This window comes from Centroberyx affinis, unplaced genomic scaffold, assembly GCF_046629955.1.
Source record: "Centroberyx affinis isolate AG114_WGS23_722 - 3 ecotype Tasmania unplaced genomic scaffold, CSIRO-AGI_Caff_v1 ptg000792l_1, whole genome shotgun sequence".
Lineage (NCBI taxonomy): Eukaryota > Metazoa > Chordata > Actinopteri > Beryciformes > Berycidae > Centroberyx > Centroberyx affinis.
In genome coordinates, this window is record NW_027279398.1 from 103,779 (window position 1) to 123,831 (window position 20,053).

At 41.4% G+C, this 20,053-nt stretch overlaps 1 protein-coding gene across 3 annotated transcripts; it reads left to right on the forward strand.

The window, feature by feature from the left end:
* The first annotated feature begins 78 nt into the window (after positions 1–78).
* xrcc1 (X-ray repair complementing defective repair in Chinese hamster cells 1) lies at positions 79–19,539 on the forward strand. 3 transcript variants are annotated; one of them, XM_071520333.1, is made up of 17 exons: positions 79–551; positions 724–816; positions 1,861–1,968; positions 2,081–2,239; positions 3,153–3,230; positions 3,812–3,935; positions 4,194–4,300; positions 4,879–5,047; positions 5,169–5,412; positions 6,299–6,415; positions 11,304–11,385; positions 11,474–11,573; positions 13,778–13,823; positions 16,106–16,242; positions 17,004–17,094; positions 17,314–17,389; positions 18,320–19,539. In XM_071520333.1, the coding sequence occupies exons 1-17, from the start codon at positions 501–503 to the stop codon at positions 18,425–18,427; spliced, it is 1,890 nt and encodes a 629-aa protein (XP_071376434.1). In that variant the 5' UTR covers positions 79–500; the 3' UTR covers positions 18,428–19,539. The 3 variants fall into 3 exon arrangements, with proteins under 3 accessions (XP_071376434.1, XP_071376435.1, XP_071376436.1); XM_071520334.1 differs by having other exon boundaries at positions 13,781–13,823; XM_071520335.1 differs by lacking the exon at positions 6,299–6,415.
* Positions 19,540–20,053: the final 514 nt, after the last annotated feature.

Genomic DNA, 20,053 nt, shown 5'->3' on the forward strand with positions numbered 1-20,053 from the left:
TATATCAGAGAAGAGGAATATCGCAACACTCATTGGATGGAAATCCTGAGAGTCGGAAACTACGTCACAACACGACACACATCAGGGTTTTGGTGCGAAAATGAGTTCGTATTCTCATTCATTTTACTTTAAATTAAAAGTATTATTCGGTATTTTCTGATGTCTACTTCAGTGCCAAGTTACCGGGAAAGCGGGCGACTATGGTCCAAGTACATAATAATTGTAAAAGTCCATCTGTAATAGCCCTTTCGCTGTGTTTATATCATCAAGCTAATTAGCAAACGTACACACTCTCTATTGTTTGCTAGCAAGCTAACACATTAGCAAGCTTTCTACCTAACGCTGATCAGCAAATACATTTTTTTACTTTTCGTGGCTGCAGTTACGGCCAAAATAAATTTGCTGTTTTTTATTCTTTGCTAGCCAGTCACGATACTGCTAGATAGGTTTATTGACTTCACACAGGATAACGGCAGTGTGTCAAAGTCTGCAACAACAACATGCCAGAAATCAAACTGAAGCACGTCGTGTCTTGCAGCAGCGAGGACAATGTGAGTTATCCTTCTGTTTCTTTCGTTGCTTTTGTGAATATATATACGCAGCAACCCACGGCTTTCCTTAGCCAAAAATGAACACCTACCGCTACAGTTTTGTGGTTCAGTCAAATATGCAGCATTTAGCCAAATGTGAGCATCAGTTCAACCATCATTTTTTTCATAACAGACTCACAAGGCTGACAACCTGCTAAGCTCTGACACCTATAGGAAGTGGAAGGCAGCGAGACCCGGGGAGAAGCAAACATCTGTCATCCTACAGGTAAGTTTCTCCATCAGCGGTTAGATGAACTGTTTTGTCATTGTTTAGATGGACTAATTGTGTTCAAAAGTTATGGTTGGTTCTTACCTACACATCTACCTACAGTCTCTGTATTTCCCCCTTTCTTTCCCATAACCATGTATAGGGCTGCAACTAACGATTATTTTCATTGTCGATTAATCTGTCGATTATTTTCTCGATTAATCGATTAGTTGTTTGGTCTATAAAATGTCAGAAAATGGTGAAAAATGTCGATCAGTGTTTCCCAAAGCCCAAGATGACATCCTCAAATGTCTTGTTTTGTCCACAACCCAAAGATATTCAGTTTACTGTCACAGAGGAGTAAAGAAACCAGAAAATATTCACATTTAAGAAGCTGGAATCAGAGAATTTTGACTTATTTTTCTTAAAAAATTACTCAAACCGATTAATCGATTATCAAAATAGTTGCCAATTAATTTAATAGTTGACAACTAATCAATTAATCGTTGCAGCTCTAACCATGTATAAAAGTAGCTGTTTACTTTTGTAAGACTTACGACTTATTCAAAGTGTTTGCAGCTACTAAGAGAGTAAAGTAGAGAAATCTTTATTATCCCCAATGGGGCAATTCGATTCGCCACAAGAAGTTAGAATGCGGAAAAACATCAACAGAGCAAAACCACATATTACAAAAACACAGACAGCATCACACAATATCAGTTTATATTCAACAAAAAGCTGTAGGCCTGCATCCTACCCCTAAGAATGCATTAGCAGGGAACAGGACCAGGTTCAACGCACCTAACTACAGTTATACATTTAATCTGCGGATTGCCTCAGGGAAAAAGGAGCGCCAAAATCTGTTACTGCTACCTTTCTGGAGCCTGTACCTACGCCCAGAGGGAAGATGGGGAAAAAAGAGGGTGCAGCGAAGAAGAATATCCTGAGCTTTCTTAGTTAACTCTAATGATAGATTTGACTAGGATAAGGCTAGCAGATCTGTGGACTCTTGCACACCCTGTATAAGAGCTTTTAACCGATGCCGTTTTGCTTTTCTCTCAGTTTGAGAAGGAGGAGCAGGTGCACAGCATAGATATTGGAAACGAAGGGTCAGCTTTCATCGAGGTGTTGGTGGGGAATTCATCAGCTGTCAGAGACCAGGACTATGAGGTATTCTTGCAAAACAAAACCAGTGTACTCTGAGTGATAAACATCAGAATTAGTAATTCATCCACTTTCTACCCCTTATTAATTTTAATTTGGTTTATTCTCTCTCTTCTAGGTTCTGTTGGTTATGTCCTCCTTCATGTCGCCCACGGAGAGCCGAAATGGCACCAACACTAACCGGGTGCGCTTCTTTGGACCCAACCAGCTGCAGAAGAGCACGGCGCAGGAGAAGTGGGACAGGGTGAAGATTGTGTGCAGCCAGCCGTACAGCAAGGTGAGAGACCCAGCGATCACCCAGGGAATTCAGTATGAGCAGATTAGGGTTCGACTGATAGGGGTTTTTCAAGACCGATATATTTTTAGACTAAAGTCACCAAAAGTCGTTCTGAATTCTGTGCCGATATTCAGTGTTTTTAAATCTGACCATTTTCATGCCAAAAAAATACATATATTCAGCGTTTCTCCATGAATGTTATTCCAGGCTGCGTGGGAAAGCCTCTGAAACTAAATTTTGATCATGGGACACTAACACTCTCCATTGAAAACAATGCTAATGAAAGTGATTTTGGTGGGCAGGGCAGGCTGACCCTATTCAATGATAGGAGAAACTCTAGGATGCATAAGGTCTTTCAATGAGGAATACATGTACAAAAAACTTAAACAACGAAATTAATGAATCAAATGTCCAAAGAAAATGAAAGTTAATTGCAGGTTTTACAGACTGCAAACCGATATATATTGGTCGAACTGTACTACAATACATGTATTTAGAACTGCTGTAGAGACATAGTAAGATTTGCATATTTTCACAGTAATCTGTCACATAGTACAAGTACAACAGGACTTGACATAAAGTGCAATGGGATGCTGTAAGACACAACATAGGCAGTGGACTTATACAGTTTTCTCTACTCATGCAACATTAACTATGTGCATTCAAGCTGCATGACATACAGTACTGTTGCAGCTGTAGAGGAGGCGTAGTGAGTATCCAGTGGTTCATTTGACCGCTGTACCAAAAGTAGGTAGTTATACTGAACTAAAGGTGATTTCTGTGAAACGAAAACTATCCTACATAACAAGCATGTCTTAAAAAAATGTTGTCGATTTTTTTTGTTGCATCAGTGTTAAAGTCAGTTCTGCAGATGAAATGTAACATCAGATGAATTTGTCTGTGCACTCTGCAGAACATTGCGTATGGAGTGGCCTTTCTGAAGTTCCATTCCCCTCCGGACAAAAGTGATCCTCCAGCAGCAACTTCCCCAGTAAGTAGAGCACAGTCTTGTCCTTTAACCTCTGCTGCAGTCGCCCTATTGATGTTTTTTTTTTCACTTGAGACTCAGCAATAGACTTGCTGACATCTACAAACATTTGTCATTCTTTAATTAAATATTGGCCTCTACAATTTTTAGGTAAACTTTATATACAGTAACAAAAGAAACAAGACTTTGATCGGAATGTGACTTTTCCCCAAACTTTCCAACTGCTTTTCTACTGCAGAAAAAAAACCTTAGCCTCAAATAGACCAAAACAAATTTCATAATGTCATTTGGGTTTTAGCATGTAGCGCTTTTATCCACAGTACCTTTATAGTGTTATGAATGCATTTGCATATTTGCAATGGTGGTCCTAGTGGGAATCGACCCTTTAACCCTGGCAGAGTTTGTCACTACAATGTTTGTAGTGCCATTCTCTACCCATTGAACCTCACAGTTTCTGAGGTTCTGAAATCATTTGTCAGATTAAAACATGTTAAGAGAAACAGTACTTGAGCTTTGTCTCAACATATGACTTCAAACTTGCCTTTTCACTTGACACTAAACTTCTCTCTCTTCTCCCGTGGCAGAAGTTGACAAAGCTGGGCCAGTTCAGGGTAAAAGATGAGTCGCCTTCCGCCGGACCCAGTCTACAACCTGGCAGCCTCTTCTTCAGCCGGGAAAACATGACAAAAACCAGCCCTGCACTCAAGGGTAAATCCATTTGTTTAATGTAACAGCTGCTCAAACCCAATTAAATTCTTTCAGGTTCTTATGATAACGAAGCGATAATCAAGTTGAATAATAAATGGCCCACAGTGCAATAATTAAGTTTTATTTAAAGCTGCTTAAGTGAGCCAGGAGACAAGGGGGAGGTTATTTCAAAGACATTCGTTATTATCGAGCGTATTTGTTAGAATAATGCTCCTTTGTTCTCTTACTAACCTTCAGTGCCTCTCTCTCTCTCTTTAGTGTCGCCTCAGAGCGAGAAGATGAGCTACGCTGCTGCAGCGCTGCAATCTGGTGGAGGCTCCCACTCCTCAGGCCAAGCCTCCACCTCTAACTCTACATCACCACAGGTACGGACCATCACATCCTTCGCTTCTTCTAAGGAAAGTAGGCGTCAAGTCTTTTTTTTCTTTATTGAGACAATAAGAAAGCTGAGAGGGACAGAGAGTAGGGCTGACAGGAGAGAAAGCTGTTGGTGGGATTTGATCCAGGGTCATCAGAGTTGGGGGGTTTTAAGCAACACACTATCTCTGGGATGTCTGAGAACATTTTTGGCCAAAGATCAACATCCGAGAGCATATTTGCTCTCAGATTACCTTCACAACACTGTTGGCGAAGGTAATTATAAAGTTGTCTGACATGCTGAAAAGCAAAGAACTATTTTGCACAAAACAATGGAGATAATAATCATAAATCATCTCTGCATTGTTTAGTGCAGTATAGTAAAGATTTGGACATGGTTGCAGTGATTGCAGGTTTGCTTGCCATTTTTATTATAATTGCCTGTTACCTCTTTCAAAGAATGTAATAAGTAACAAGTTTGCAGAATCATTGTTTTTCTCCATTGAGCGGATGTTTTATGTCATATAGCTCAAGCACGAAAAGGTGTCAATTTGGTTAACTTTCTTATTTCTCTGTTTCCTCATAGCCACCAGTAAAGAGAAAATTTGAGTTCAGCAAGGAGCGGCAGTCAGCTCCTGCCCCTCCTGCCTTGAAGAAAACCAGCCCAACAGGCTCACCTGAGGGAAAAGCTGCCACCCCCAGACCCAGGCCCAAACCCAGCCCAGCCAGCACCCCCAGCCCCAGCACCGCTAAAGGTGAACTCACTCTTAGCTTAGTGTTTGAATTTAGTTAAGTGTATATTGCATTCAGCGATCCTGACATGGAAATTCTCTCTTCACCCAAAACTTATTTGTTTTTCCTAATTACTCCCTGCAGCCTCACCAGCCCAGAAGAGTCCTGACAAGAAGAGGGAGAGCCAGTCTAAACCCGAGCCTAAACCCAAACACCACAAAGCCAAATCCCCGAGCGCTGAGCAGGTGCCACTGAACCGGATCATGGAGGGGGTGGTGTTTGTCCTCAGCGGCTTCCAAAACCCCTTCAGAGGGGAGCTGAGGGACAAGGCTCTGGCCATGGGAGCCAAGTACCGGCCCGACTGGACCCCCGACTCCACGCACCTTATGTAAGTGACACGCAGGAAGGGAGTGAGGAAGTCTGTGAAAACTACGTGCTTAGGCTGTACATGCTACACCATTTATAACAGTTTATTGATGCATTAGAATCAGAATCAGAACTTTATTTGCCAAGTACAATGTACAAGGAATTTCTCTTGGTGCAGGTGTCAACATAAAATCTAATGAGAATAAGAGAAATGTAAAAAAATATATACAATACAAATGAAAGTAAAAGATATGTGCGATGAGCAATGTGCAATAGGGATGAACGATATTAACAAAAAGTTTTTCTTGTCTTACATTTTTTCAGAACTTCTTTTTAGAACTAAATTGTTTAAAGAAAATTGATTTTGTTGAAAAAAAATAAATGTCAGTGTGCAGGATTTACTGAGTTTGAGTATGATGAAAGGTTTTCACCAATATTGCACTTGATTCGTGGATCAAAGATTACCTGCAGCTCTAAAACACCTTGTTCAGAAATCAATTTTGGACGCCCCTCTCTCTTAAGCAATTAATTGCAGCCTCTGCAATTTGGAAATTGCAGAAGTTCATATTGCGATTTCAATTTATTTTCAATTAGTTGTTCAGCTCTAATGTGTAATGTTAAGTAAGTTAAGGCGCAAGTGGGGAGGGGGGGGTGTAGGAGCGGTCCTTATTTGTCCTTATTGTTACTTGTACACACTGCTCTTTCCTGCACAAGTTGACAGAATTCCACGAGCGTACTGTCAGTCACAAAAATGACTTCTACTCCCAAGAAAGTCAGTTTGATTGCATTTCTTGTGCTCTGTTGTAAGAGCAGACTGTTGCCCTGGGCGTCTCTTTAGTAATGTAACCGTGTGTGTGTGTGTGTGTGTGTGTGTGTGTGTCTGTCTGTTTCGACCGATTAATCTCCAGCTGTGCCTTTGCGAACACCCCCAAGTACAGCCAAGTGAAATCAGCAGGGGGCATCATTGTACGGAAGGAATGGGTGATGGACTGCCATAAGAGGAAGCAGAAGATCTCATACAAGCGGTAAGAGAGCGGGCGGGGGGGGATCAAAAGGGACCAGTGAAGAGAGATCATTACAGTTATGATAATAATGAGGCGAAACTTTATTGATCCTTGTAGGGAAATTCTCATTTCGCTCGCCGAGTACAGGTTCAGCTAGAGGGCAGTTCCTCTGGATCTGGTTGGGATTCAGCGTTTCTTTGCTCAAAGACACTTCAGCAGGGTGAATGTTTTCCAACGCAGGGCTTCAACCCATATCGTCCAGTTGAAAGACAAGAGTGTGGGGAATACTAATGAATCCACATCCAATTAATAGGTTCTCTTAAGCTGGATCTGCACCTCTACACACAGTACAGCCTGTGTACAGTACTGACACTGATTGAAGCATCTAAAAATCATCTCTCACAGCAGCAATGCCCACTTGCTGCAGAGAGAGAACATTGTAACCTTGAGCAGTGCATGCCTGCTGTGATCATAAATTCAACCCAGGCAGCTCCAGCCACTCTCTAATTATATGCCTCATTACAGGGGGAGCTTTTGCAACACCAAGGTCTTCTGTCATTGCTTCACATGAATCTGTGTGTGCTGAATAATGCAGGGTAGCACGCTCATCTTGGGCAAAGCAACGTCCAAGTTAATTGGAATTGGTACTTATGTTACATGAAGCTTTTTCCATTATATTTTAGGGAATTCCTCTGTACTTGTCGCTTTGATTATGATTGTGTCTGGCTTGAATCGATTCCCCATCAGGCTCGTATGCCGCGAGGTCATCCAAGGTTGCCTCAGGTCTCGGGTCTCGCTTCTGTTCTCATTCGCAATTAATTCAAGTGTACAATGCGGTTGAATGGATGGTTGCACAGGGCAGAAAACGTTGCAGAACAGGTTTGTTTCTGAGAGTGAAAAACAGTGTATGCACAACCTGGTGCTGAACATACAAATAAACAGTATTAAAGGCAAAAAAAAGTGCCCGCACACAGTATATTCATTTCCTGTGCTTTAATTATTCCACACCAAAAAACAATGATTTGCTTCGTCTTGTTTCTGAGAGTGGCATTGTGGTATTATCCAGCATCAATTTGGACACTGTAGGAAAATGAATCCTACCTTCAGCCATTTATATTGCTGTTGGTGCAAATAAGCTGTTATTCATCTCACAAGTCTATGAAATCCTTGTGTTTAATTGCCACAGCTAAAATTAGTTGAGGTGAAATTTGATTAATCAAATTTGATTTGATTACTTGATTACTTTGTGGACAAGCTTGCTGCACATAGAGAGAGTCACAAACCTTTTGTTATCGTTCCTTCTGGACGTCTTTGGCCATAATTAGTCATTTCAATGTGACTTTTTCAGTGTCATTTCAGGGAAATTTTTGTCATGAAGTGATTGGTCCAAATGAGCAGAAATTAATTTTTGCTCACATTACAAAACCAGATTTGAAAGTGGTCAGAGTTGCATTGTGACAGGAATAGTCTGGACAGCCACAATGTGTATACTAGCCATGTAAAGAGACTGAGAGGGAGGGGGAGAGGAAGAGAGAGAGAGGGCAGAAAATAAACGTGTACAGATTTTAAAATAAATACAGCCAAAGGGTTTGGGCGACAATGTGATCTCATAAAATCAGATATTCATCATCAGAAGCTCTCAGAAAGGGCATAGAAATAACGAGTTAACTATAGCCTGTGTCATCATTCTCTCTCACACTTGCCCTAATCAGTCAATATCTGATCGTACCGACTATCCCTCATCCCCTCCCTCCCTCCCTCCTCCTTGCCTTCCCCCTCGCTCGTTTCCCCAGCCAGACTAATCCATTCCCCTGCCCAGCCCCTCTATTGTGCAACGCTTGGAGTGCGCAGCTTTGATGATGTATCCTTTATTTAAAAGCTGCATCTGCCATGGGTAATTAAAGGGACCACTTACTTTGATGATGACAAGTACCCAAACAAATACACACACACACTCACTCACACTCTCAATCTGTCGCTCCTTCATGCACACAGTTTGTCATTAAGCATTCGCAGGCAAATGCACAACTTCAGTCAGCTGCTGCCATGCGTCCACAGGTAAAAAAAAAAACGCATCCCCTCCTCCATATATACTGTATATATTAATGAGATTGTGTCCTCTGCTCAGCACCGCAGAAATGCTTTCTCTGTAGTCTTTATCCAATCGGAGAAGATCTGCAGACAGAAAGGAGGAGGAGGGGGTAGGGGGAAGCGAATAAGCACTCGAGCAGCTCTACAATGTCCCAGTACAATGGAACTAAATTAGTAAACAAATTTCTCATTAAAACTGAGGCTCTGTTGAAGCATCCCAAGAGCTCGGTGGGAAACATTTCACCCGCTCATTTTGTCTGAGACTTGCTCGTCGACCGCGATGATTACTATTTGAAATGATGGATTGTGATAGTACTCTCTCTGCTATAACTTCTCATACATCAGAGCCTTAAAACTATCTGGAATTGCAGTTATGGAGTCCGCAGTTGGCCCTGTAGAAGTAGTTATAGTTATAGTCCTTGGTGCATCGTTTGAAGAGTTATTCAGGATAGACTAATCTTTTTCAGTGAAACAGGATCTCAAAGACCTTGGCTCAAAGTCACTGTGCTCATAAGGACCTACTTTGTACAATAATGGCCATACTTTGTACAGTAATGGCCACACTAGCCAGGCCATTATAATGCCATGTGTATGGGCACGATAATTTCATTAAAGGGAAAATCAACCCCAAGGTAGAAGTCATTGTAGCCTGATATTCAGAGTGAATGGCCATTTCGTTACCACTCCATTATTCAGCCTGAGCTTGCCTCCTAATTAGCCGTTTTCTGTGGGTGTGTGTTAGGGGTGCAACGGATCACAAAACTCACGGTTCGGATCCTATCATGGTTTTGAGTCACGGATCGGATCATTTTTCGGATCAGCAAAAAAAAAGGGTTAGGGTTAAATTAATTTAAAAATGTGCTACTTTGGCTCTGATGCAGCCACCTCTCTCTGTCTGTAGTCACCACTCTGTAGTCTTGCTCTATGTCCTGCCCACAGCACTATCTGATTGGTTACACGTCACAAGTAATAGCCTATCAACACTGAAGGCTATGCCACAGACAGGCAAAGAGACTGGAGCTTCTCCGAGCGGAGCTGTGTGTGAAGGGAAGGCAGCATATTGCCGAAGTTGATATAAACATCACAATCTTGTGATCTATTTCAATGATGACAAGCATGCCCAGTTTCCCAGTTACACCACTGAAAATGCCTGAAGTCATAGACTACGGGATTTCACTCAATGGAGGCGAAAGCGACGGCTTTTAAATCAGTCGCTCTTCCTTTTTTTTTCTTCCCTAACGCAATCATTGCGCTTCAGAGTAAAACACAACACGCATCTGTCTTGTCTGTATCTTTTCACTGCAACTCTGCATCAAGATTTCGGCAATTATTACTTTAATAAGTAACAGCGGCAGTAAAACTGTATTTCACACTATGATGGTTAAACTTTGCTATTAATCCGCGGTTCACATGTGTGCCGAACCGTGGGGGGGGATCCGTACGGATCACGGATCAACTACGGTCCATTACACCACTAGTGTGTGTGGGGGGGGGGAATTTTCCCCTAACCAGTCACTAATGACTGACGTATCCAGCCGCTCTGGCATTATTTCAGTCACACTGATGCTGCAGCCAGTTAGCCTCTACATCCTGTCTGCGATTCAGGAGTCTGGGACCAGGCTAGGTCACTTGTTGCTCAGTCTGGATCTGTGAATATGATCAAGCTTCTCCGAAGATGAGAAACACTCAGATGTATGATGTCATCATGAGACAAAAGTCTGGAAATGTTCCTCTGTCCAACTCCCAGACACTCTAACATTATCCAAGGGGGTTTCCCAGTCACATGGGCTCTATTTCTGGTTCAGAGCTGTTTGCAAGTTCATACACTAAATATAATTTGTGTGTACGTTCTCAAACAGACGTTCTCAGTTTACAAAATCCGTCTCCAATTCATTGTCTTTAGAGCAGATCCAGCCTGTTTCTCTTATCTCCAGGTAGGAGCACATGTTGCCGTGCGCAACAGGTTCTGCACGCTCACCTTGACCACCCTCTCCTTTTTCATTTTCCAATTTCCTCAGCGTTGCATTTTATGAGACATATAAGTATAGGTCAGTGAATTTCTCCCTACAGTGTGAGCGGAGATGATTAGCCCTTGACGGTGGTATTTCACTCTAAGCGCTTCCGCACTTCCACGCTGATAATCTCCAAGTGACTTTATAGAGGCTTGAAGGAATATGTGAGGGAGGGGGGGAAAGGTCACGTCTTTATTGAGAAATGTGTCGTGTGTGTGTGTGTGTGTGTGTGTGTGTGTGTGTGTGTGTGTGCATGCGTATGAGAGGGAAGCAGGGAGGGAGGGATGGTGGTTGCTTGTCTGTTTTTGTAAATGTCCCATCTCTTGTGTTATTATCACCTTTTTAACTAGACTGACTGACTCTGAAATTGAGATGGACAGTTTGCTTTTCTTTTCTCGCCATTTCGAACACTCTCTTAACCTTTGCATAAAACATTACTGATGGTGTCATGATGCTGTCCTCTAACCGTACGCCTTGCTTGCCTTTTGGAATATAATTTGCTCCACTAGTTGACTTGTTTTGTTTGTTTACTTTTTTGTTTTTCTCTTGTTTAATTTATAGATGCAGAAAGTATGTTAGGTACATCAAAGCGAACTTGATCATCAGGGAGAAATAAACATCAGGACAGTATGTGGTTCTGTGTCAATGGCCCAGCCTAAAAAATATTACCTGCACCCTGATTCTTGTTCCCATTACAGTATTGAAGACCCACTTTGTATTGAAACATTGTACAAGTAAAGCTGACTGGGTGCAGCTATTCATTCCCTTCTGTCCTTTATCTTAATTCTTTTCTCGTCTTCCCTCAGGTATTTAATGGACGGAGCAGAGTCCAGCTCAGAGAGCGAGATGGAGGTGGACGACCAGAGTGAGGAGGAGAGGGACACGCGGGTAAATGTATTATTTATTGAGCCTGAAAAGAAATGATCAAATGAAAAATGAATCAAAGTTTTGAATGACTCGTCCAATCTTCTCGCAGACTCCGCAGAAACAGGAGAGGCAGGTCACTCCTAAAAAGACGGCAGAAAAGATGAAGGGAGATGATGAGTATGGCGGCTCCACAGACCTAGAGGAACCAGGTTTGCATCGAGCTTACTTGAATAGAAAGTCACACTGTGCAAAGACATGCATTGCAGTTCAATGAAGCTAAAGTTCAGCTCAAGTTCGGCGTCGACATCAACGCTGCCACTTCAAACACTCTGTCTGGACTGACATTAAATTAGAAGGTGTTATGTGTACTGCAGAAAATGCTGTCGGGATAAGGGAGAAAGCACTTTTGGAGCAGCTGTATTGGTCTGGAAAGTCGCTATACGATGATGACCTTATAGAGTCTTAAATCGTGCGCCTCAGTTGAACGATAACCGGAGTCCACCTGAGACATGACAGACAGGATTGAATGATAGGGGATGAAGTGGACAGTCAGCCCCTTGAAAAGGTGAAATAGAGGAAATGGAACGATGACAGCAAAGATCAAAGAGGCAATTGAAGAGTTCAGGTACAGTGCAAGTGGATAGAGATAAAAACAAGACAGTGCTATCAAAGTGAAATTCGCTTGGGTGTTATAGGTTAAAACAGATGCCCTTTTCTATGGCATGCAGGCTAACTTGTTTATTTTCAGTGAATTTTTTAAGTAGGCCTGATATTTGAAACGGAAGATGGATGCTCCTCAAATTTGAACTAACTCCTCCTAACAACCTTCAAAATCATTTTGTCCCTGTCATGCCTTGTCGCACCGTTATACGTATACAAATAAACAAGCTGGCTGGGGATTTGCTGTGCATGTATCTGCCGTGCAAAGACCCGTGAGCAGAATTGTAAATGGCTGCGGGCCATGGAAAGTGATTCACTGCTACAGACTCAAATAACTTGAGAGGGAAAGAGCGTAACACTACAGCTGAAGAGGATGAAATGAATTGAGAGGGGCAAGGGGACAGCGTGAGAGCAGAGAGAGATCACTTTCATGAAGTAGACTTGGAGATGGATGAATTGACAACAGCGCCGTGAAAAGGACAGGAACACATAGATGCTGTTTGAGGGGAACGGAAGAATGAAAGCAACGAAACAATCGCCGTGAAGGGACTTGTGCATGATTCTCATTTCTATGTTAATGCGAGGGCAGGAGTAAAAGTGCCGGGGTGCATTAGTGAGCCGACATGACGAACGCTGACCCACCAAATGCATACATGCCATTAAAGAGCAGCGAGGATGGGTGATAATTCGCAGGGAGACAGCGTTTTAATTTGCAGCTTCCTCTGTCCTCTCCTTCTGCAGCATAGAATAGCCGCCAACAAGGTTATGAGCTTTGACCTGCTAATGTGTTTCATTAAAATGGCAGTTCACCTCGCATTTGTGCACTAGAAAAGGAACGGCCACCTTATTTTCGCCAATGTCACGCTTTCATGCTTTACACAATGACAGAATAACATCCAAACAAATATTGAAGGATAATTTCCAAAGAGGAGCAAGTGTTTTAGAGTGCAAAGGAGAAGGCAGGTTGTGTTAAAATTACTGACGCATTTAAGCTATTTCTCAAAAAGGTGTCATTGTCTTCCTGAGATTTTATAGGGACAAATCGAGGAATCTTGTGAGGGAGGATGGAAGGAAGATACAATGCGTCAGCTCCCATCATTATTTCTCGGTGGTTGCAGCTTTAACATGATTTAAGAGACGATAACATCCTTTAGCCTAAAGTTCCCTCTACTTCAGGCACAGCAGTTTTTCCCAAATGAAATATGACACCATTCTGCATCTAAAATGGGCCATATGCTATGGGCCAAAGTTGTGCACTGAAATAGAATTGTTTTACAGTAGGTTCGATGCTAAAATACTTGCACATAAATGCTGTGAGACTGTGTTACATAGTCTAATGTGCGTCATGACTCTCAAACCCATGCATGAATCTCCTGCAGGAAACAAAGTTCAGTAATTCTCTGGTGTTTTCTTCTGTCTGTAATGTTCTGCTTTCTCCAAAAGAAAAGGAATAGCCATAATATCTTGTATGGAACGTGACAAAACTGGCAACTAGATTCAGTTCCATCCCCAATTTGACCTGAATTTTAAAGCAGATCTACTTGTTTGACCGGCCACAGAGAACAGGGAAGTTGTAACGGTGCTATGATTTGACGATCACACTTACAACTTAGTTTGAAGATTAGGGTCAGAGTGCAGGGAGGGTGATTTGAAGAACTAGGATATAGGAACAACCCAGTATAGTCATTGGACAGTAATATTTGTGGCATGGTTTAATTTTACTGTACTCACAAATAAACACTTGATTTCACAGGAGATGATGATGAGTCTGCCATGGACACAGAGGACGAGCTGAAGAGGTAAAAAATCAATAAATAAATTAGTGTGTCTCTGATATTGATCTGGAGGCGGTTGAGTCCCTGTGTCCTTTTCAGTGGTTGACTCCACAGCTACTTTCTTACTGCTCCAATACTGTAAATGCTATTGCTTCCCTCTGATTGTGTGTTGGATGTGCAATGAGCTACCAACAGACAGAGAGGGGGCTCTCATTGAAATTCATTAGCAGCAGCTGTCAGGTTTTGGTGAATCCCCAATGAATGCTTTTGTAACTGAAATTTTGTTTCAAGTGCATATCAGGGATCCTACACAGGCTCATCAAGTGTACAGTAGTAGTAAAAGACCCAATGCCATTTAATATTGTGACACAGCCTACTTGTCACATTGTTCTTCCACCACCAGTACACAGTACATTATATTGACAACTGACCAGATTCAGTAAATGATGAAATTTGGAAAAAACCTAGATTTTTTAAAATAGAAATTGTGTAGGAACCCTGTATTTCGCTACAATATAAAGCTACATGCTTGAAGGAACAGTTCACCCAAAAATGAAAATTCTGTCATTATCTACTCACTAGTGATGCGCAGATTGCTGTTATATCCCCAGATCGGGCGGGTCGGGTCAAAAAAATTAACATTCTGATTAATAGTGGATGGGTTGCGGGTGGGTGAAATAATACATCATTAATGAGGAAAATATTAATTACATTCTCTAAAATTGTGAAAATACCTGTTGCCATTTTCATTTTACCAAAAAAGAAGAACTTTTACTTTAAATAAAGGTTTATTTATTTAAAACCAGCCTACTTCAGTGTAATATGTTACCATATCATCACGCTTACATATATCCCACTGAGAAATAATGGTAATGTGTGATCGGGTGTGCATAAAAAAAAAAAAAGTTTTTTGAGTTCATTAAATACCTGCAGCGATCCCACCGCAGCAGAAAGCAACGAAAGTGCGTCTCCCCATTAAGAGAGATGCTGTGTAGACACTAATAACAATTATTTCTATAATACAAGAGAGAAATGGGACCACAGCATAACTATGAAACTATATTGCAAAGGCACAGTTCACCATGGAAACGCTTAATTACTGAAAGCAGCCTCTCTAATCTTTAAAGTAAATCGTTAAAGAAAACACTCAATACATACAATACATATCAATACAACGAACACACAATAAAGAAATCGCATAGAAAGCGACATAATTTAAAAGGCAATATAGAGTTGGAGTGAAATGTCCATGCGGGTGCGGGTCTATAAATCATAGAAAATAATTTGTTCGGGTGAATGATTTATGCGTACATGCGGATTCGGATGGCGTCAGAGCCGATCCGCGCATCACTACTACTCACCCTCATGCCAGTTGAAACAGGTTTGCCAGAAGGTTTGACAGAATTTCCCTTTTTTTGGTGAACTATTCCTTTAACATCCACCTAGCTGTGGCCTCAGCCTGTGGAATTATTTGTCGTGTGGTGTTGATGGCTCCTCTAAATGAAGATTTATGCATGGCGTTTGGTGCAAATACGTTATCTTGGCACACACACACTAGCCTATTAACATTTTTATGGAATTGCTGCATAAATGGTGTATTGTGGAGAAAGACAGGAAAGTTGCGGGGGAGAGAGTGGATGACATGCAGTGAAGGCCATAAGTCGGATTCAGATCCATTGTGTTAAAAGTAAATGGTATGTGCCATTAGGACCAACTGCTCTATATAATGTATGTAGAGCTTCTGGACACCAAGGACACCAATCAGGAGTTGGTCAATACTTGTGTCCTTCAGTTCTGCGGCCAAATGAAATATGTGCCTTCTGAAAAATGAGATTCCTCCTCTGACTAAATTATTGCTGGCAGGAAAGTAAATTACAGTATTGAGTATTGTGGTTTACTTAGAAAACAGTAACATTTTAAAGAAATAGTCCCTTGTTTTTAATATACTTAGTAATTAAAATCAGGTAACCTTCATTATTAGTATGTACTGTTTTACGTTACATTTTACATTTTAGGCATTGAGCTTGACAGCCTTATCCAGAGTAGTAAAATGAACTTAAAGTTCCTCTATCACCAAAACTACAATGAATCAATAGTAAGGAGATTACGGGTCATGGTGCCTTCACAATATTCCTGCGGCCATTGAATGATCATGTACAATAGAAGTGCTAGGAAAAGAAAAAAAGTGTAAAAAAAAAAAAAGAGTAGAGAGATTTTTTTTTTGATAGGCAGGCATGGAACCACATATATATCATTAAAGATGTGATGAAACCTTTCAAGGGTCCCTTTCTTTGTCCTTCTAAAAGGGTGGAGAGCGAGAGCAGACAGAAGAAAGCACAGACGGGAAGGAAAGCGGTGAAAGAAGAGGATCCGTACGGCGGGTCGACGGACGAGAATACAGACGCCGAGGCTGAGGAGGAGCATCCCATCCCCGAGCTGCCAGGTACGTCTGTCCTACGTCTAACCTCTGTGTCTTCCTGTCTCTTTTGTCCACACCTATGTAGTTTTATCCTCAGTTTCTTCTACACTGCCCATCAAAAGTTCAGGGGACACTTAGCTTTTGAAAATGTTTAATAAATAAGCATGTTTTAGTTGTCGGTTTGCAATAAATTAACCCCCAATGAAGACTAGCTAGGTTTAGTTTGAGGGAAAAAATACATACATATGAATATTTGTGACAATAACACTAAAACAGTTAAACTGTACGTTCATCGAAAAAACCTCCTTAGCAGCTGCAACTGCTGCTCACACTTTCTTCATGCCAACTTGATAAACATTTAGCTGATTGTTGAATAAATAGATTATATTAGTAAAGTATTAGTAAATATTTATTTTATGTTAACAAAAGCATTGCAGGCATTTTTTTCCTTACTTTATAAATTGAAAAATAACAGAGAAAACCAAATAGTACTTTGAAAATTTTGAAAAGCAAAGTTGTCCCCAAGTTGACGGGAAGGGTCTCTATCTTAAATCTGTTCGCATGTCTGCCTCACTGGCTCTTTTCACATTTAAATCTTTATACCAAGAATCTGAATAGCTTGCTTGCTTTCAGGCCACACACAAACGCCAAGATGTCAATTTATGTCGTTTTCTCAGTTTTCTTTGTTGCTTTGCCCCTTTCTCCCTTTTATCAAAGAGCAGTAATAATTACTTGAGTGTCATCATTCCCATTTTTCTCCTTCTTTCTCTTCCTATTACTTCCAGACTTCCTGACGGGAAAGCGATTTTTCCTCTACGGCAAATTCCCTAACAATGAGAGACGGCTACTGTTGCGGTACATCGTTGCATTCAACGGGTGAGAAGGACTGTGTGTCTTTGCATTTGTAGCAGTGACTGACTACAGTTTTCATTTGTCATGGAAATTAACAGAATGAAAAAAAGTCAGAATTTTGCTTTTGTCATTGTCACCAAGACAAATTCCCATACTCATTGTACTTGCCAGTAAAAGTGATCGTTCTTTTTCTGACTCTCTGCCATTAAAAACACACTTGGTTTTTCATTGTCTCCTCTCCAGATCGGTCGAGGACTACATGAACGAGAAGGTGCAGTTTGTTGTGACCAGTGAAGGATGGCACGACTCCTTTGAAGACGTGAGTTGAGGCCTCTCTTCTTTCTCCCTACATCACCGAACATTTTCTCCCTACATCCACATTTCTTTGGCAGCCATTGCAGCCTCATGATGTTGTACAGTAGCTCGAAGCAGGGAGCATTACATGGGTTCGTGTGTGTGTGTGTGTGTGTGTGTGTGCGTGCGTGTGTGTGCTTTTCTTTTATGTTCTTGCACACACATGCACAGAAGGCTTTGATTATTTTGTGGAGGTAATGGCCTTAGGGAGGTAAGGCTAAGTGTTGTTCCATTATACAAAGTGCTCAGCCAACAATCTGTTCAAAAAGCCACAGAAAAAAAAAAAAAGCGTTACTTCTTTTGAGCATGTCAGAATGAACACTATCGGCTTCCAAGCCATTTTCTTCAAAGCAATAAGTGTTTAATTTTATCTTGGAAGGTATAATAAAGTGGAAGCTATGAAACAAATTGGGAACCTGAATATTTTAGTTTAGTTTGCATTTTCACACCAGCCCAGCCATTCTTGGGACCAAGTGGCTTTTGAGGCTGTTGAAATTACGGGTCAGGACTGGTTTCAGCTTTGTGAGGTCCGTGTTAGAGGCGTAGCATCTGAATTTACTGGATTGCACCTTTTCTAATTTGCAATATAGTGTGCCTCTCTGGGAAATTTTAACCTATTTGGCTGTGTAGTCTGTTGCCAGTTGACCTACATATTGTACTATTTTCAGGTTGATGTGGAGAGATCTCATTAATTCAAATGGTTTCATACCACTTCCTATCTGTTCATTTGTAATGCAACATGAACACTTCATGACCTCTCCCTCTCTCTCTCTCTGTCTCTCTCTGTCTCTCTCTCTCTCTCTCTCTCTCTCTCTCTCTTTCTCTCTCTCTCTCTCTGTGTCTGTCTGTCTGTCTGTCTCTCTCTCTCTCTCTCTCTCTCTCTCTCATATCACAGGCTCTGATGGAGAATGGCAACCTGAGCTTTGTCAAACCCACATGGATTTACGCAATCAATGACCGACAAAAGATGCTGCCCTATCAACCCTACTCTGTTGTCCCTTGAACAATACAAGTACACACACGTGCACGCACACACACACTTTTACATCTGTATAAAGAAGCATTGGGGAAAGCCATATACACCTTTTTGTATTTTTTTTTTCCTGATTTATCACTTCACTCATCCCACTTACATGAAGCAATAACCCAGGTCTAGTTCATAAATGCCTTACATTGACTGTAGACTGCTTACTATTCATGAACTGTCTTCAGCCCTCATTCAGTATCTAAACAGATTCCATAAAAGAGACTTTTTCATCACAGAGGTTTTCAACTTTTGGCCAAGCCGCAAAAAAAAAGAAAGAAAGTTTTTTGTTGTTTCTAATTAAGCTTATGATTAGCCATAAGGTCTCTAGTGAGGCTAACGTTAGGATTAGGTTTATAATTAGCTTTTTAGTTGAACATTGTTAGTTTCTGCATTGCGGCTTGGCCAGAAAGTAAGAGCCTCATCAGTGTGCTGCTCTTCCACTTGGGCTTCATGAACAAAGCAACACACTGTTTGATTCAGGACTTGTTAAATCTCTTGGTTTCTGTGCTGCAGTCTGGTGCTGCTCACCTCCGCTACCTCAGGGTCTGTCTGGAAATGAATTATCATCCTGTCCTGACTGCCAGCGGCATTGATAAGACTCTTGACTTGTGTTAGCGGGCAGACTATTATGAGTCAGGTGAAAGGTGCCGGTTATTTAAGGCTACCGCCGCCAAAAAGCAGGAAAGCTACAAAAATCTAGAAAATGAAATGGATACTTCAGTCCTTGGATTAGAATTTTTTTTTTTTTATTCTTTCTTTTTATTTTGTTAAATGCTATGAGTGGTAAAGTGTTGGAGTTCTGTGTGTTGTTAAAGTTTGATAAATTGAAGTTTGTATTTTGATTTTATCTATGTTTGTGGGGTGAATTTTACAAGGAATAGATTGTCTCGATAGCTGTGAGAACGTAAAAACCGACGTTAGTGTTTTGCGTCACTCGATTTCCAAAATGTCTCCTTAAGGCTCACAGATATCAGGTGATTCCGGGCTTATAATCAGCTTTGGCTGCTTGCTTGTCTAAAGGTGGTTTGTTTAAGTCCGTATCTAATACCCTTTTTTCTGATAGTACCTAATTATTTTGTCTAAATAAAAATGGATTTTTAATGAATTGTATTGCTCTCGTTTTTATTCATCATGCCGTCTTTGTCCTCAGCTGCTCTCATCCCGTCTGTGCCTTCGTTTCTGTGTCTGCAGCCCTGAGAGCCCCTTTCGCTCTTACCTTGCCTTCCATCTCTCATCTCTAGCCCTCTCCTCCTCTCTAATTTACTTCTCCCCCCCCCCTGTTTCCCCTGTTTCTCGCCCCGGAGCCACTGGGTCTTCTGCTCTTCAGTCAAGGGGATTAGAAAGATGGAATGCGTACGAGAGACGGGGAAGGAGGGCTGATTACAGGGGAGAGGGGTTGCAGGAAAGATGAAAACGTTTGAATTCTTGGCAAGGATGCATTTTTTAAAACTCGCCAGGGATCGGACTGCTTCATTACGGTTGTTGTGTGAGGTAAATTCACACAGTCGCTGCGTCCTGCCACCTTTTATCAAGCACTTCAGCGATTATCTTCTCATACAAGGGAGAGTGCTAGGTTAAATCCATTTAGATCTCAAGGCAGGT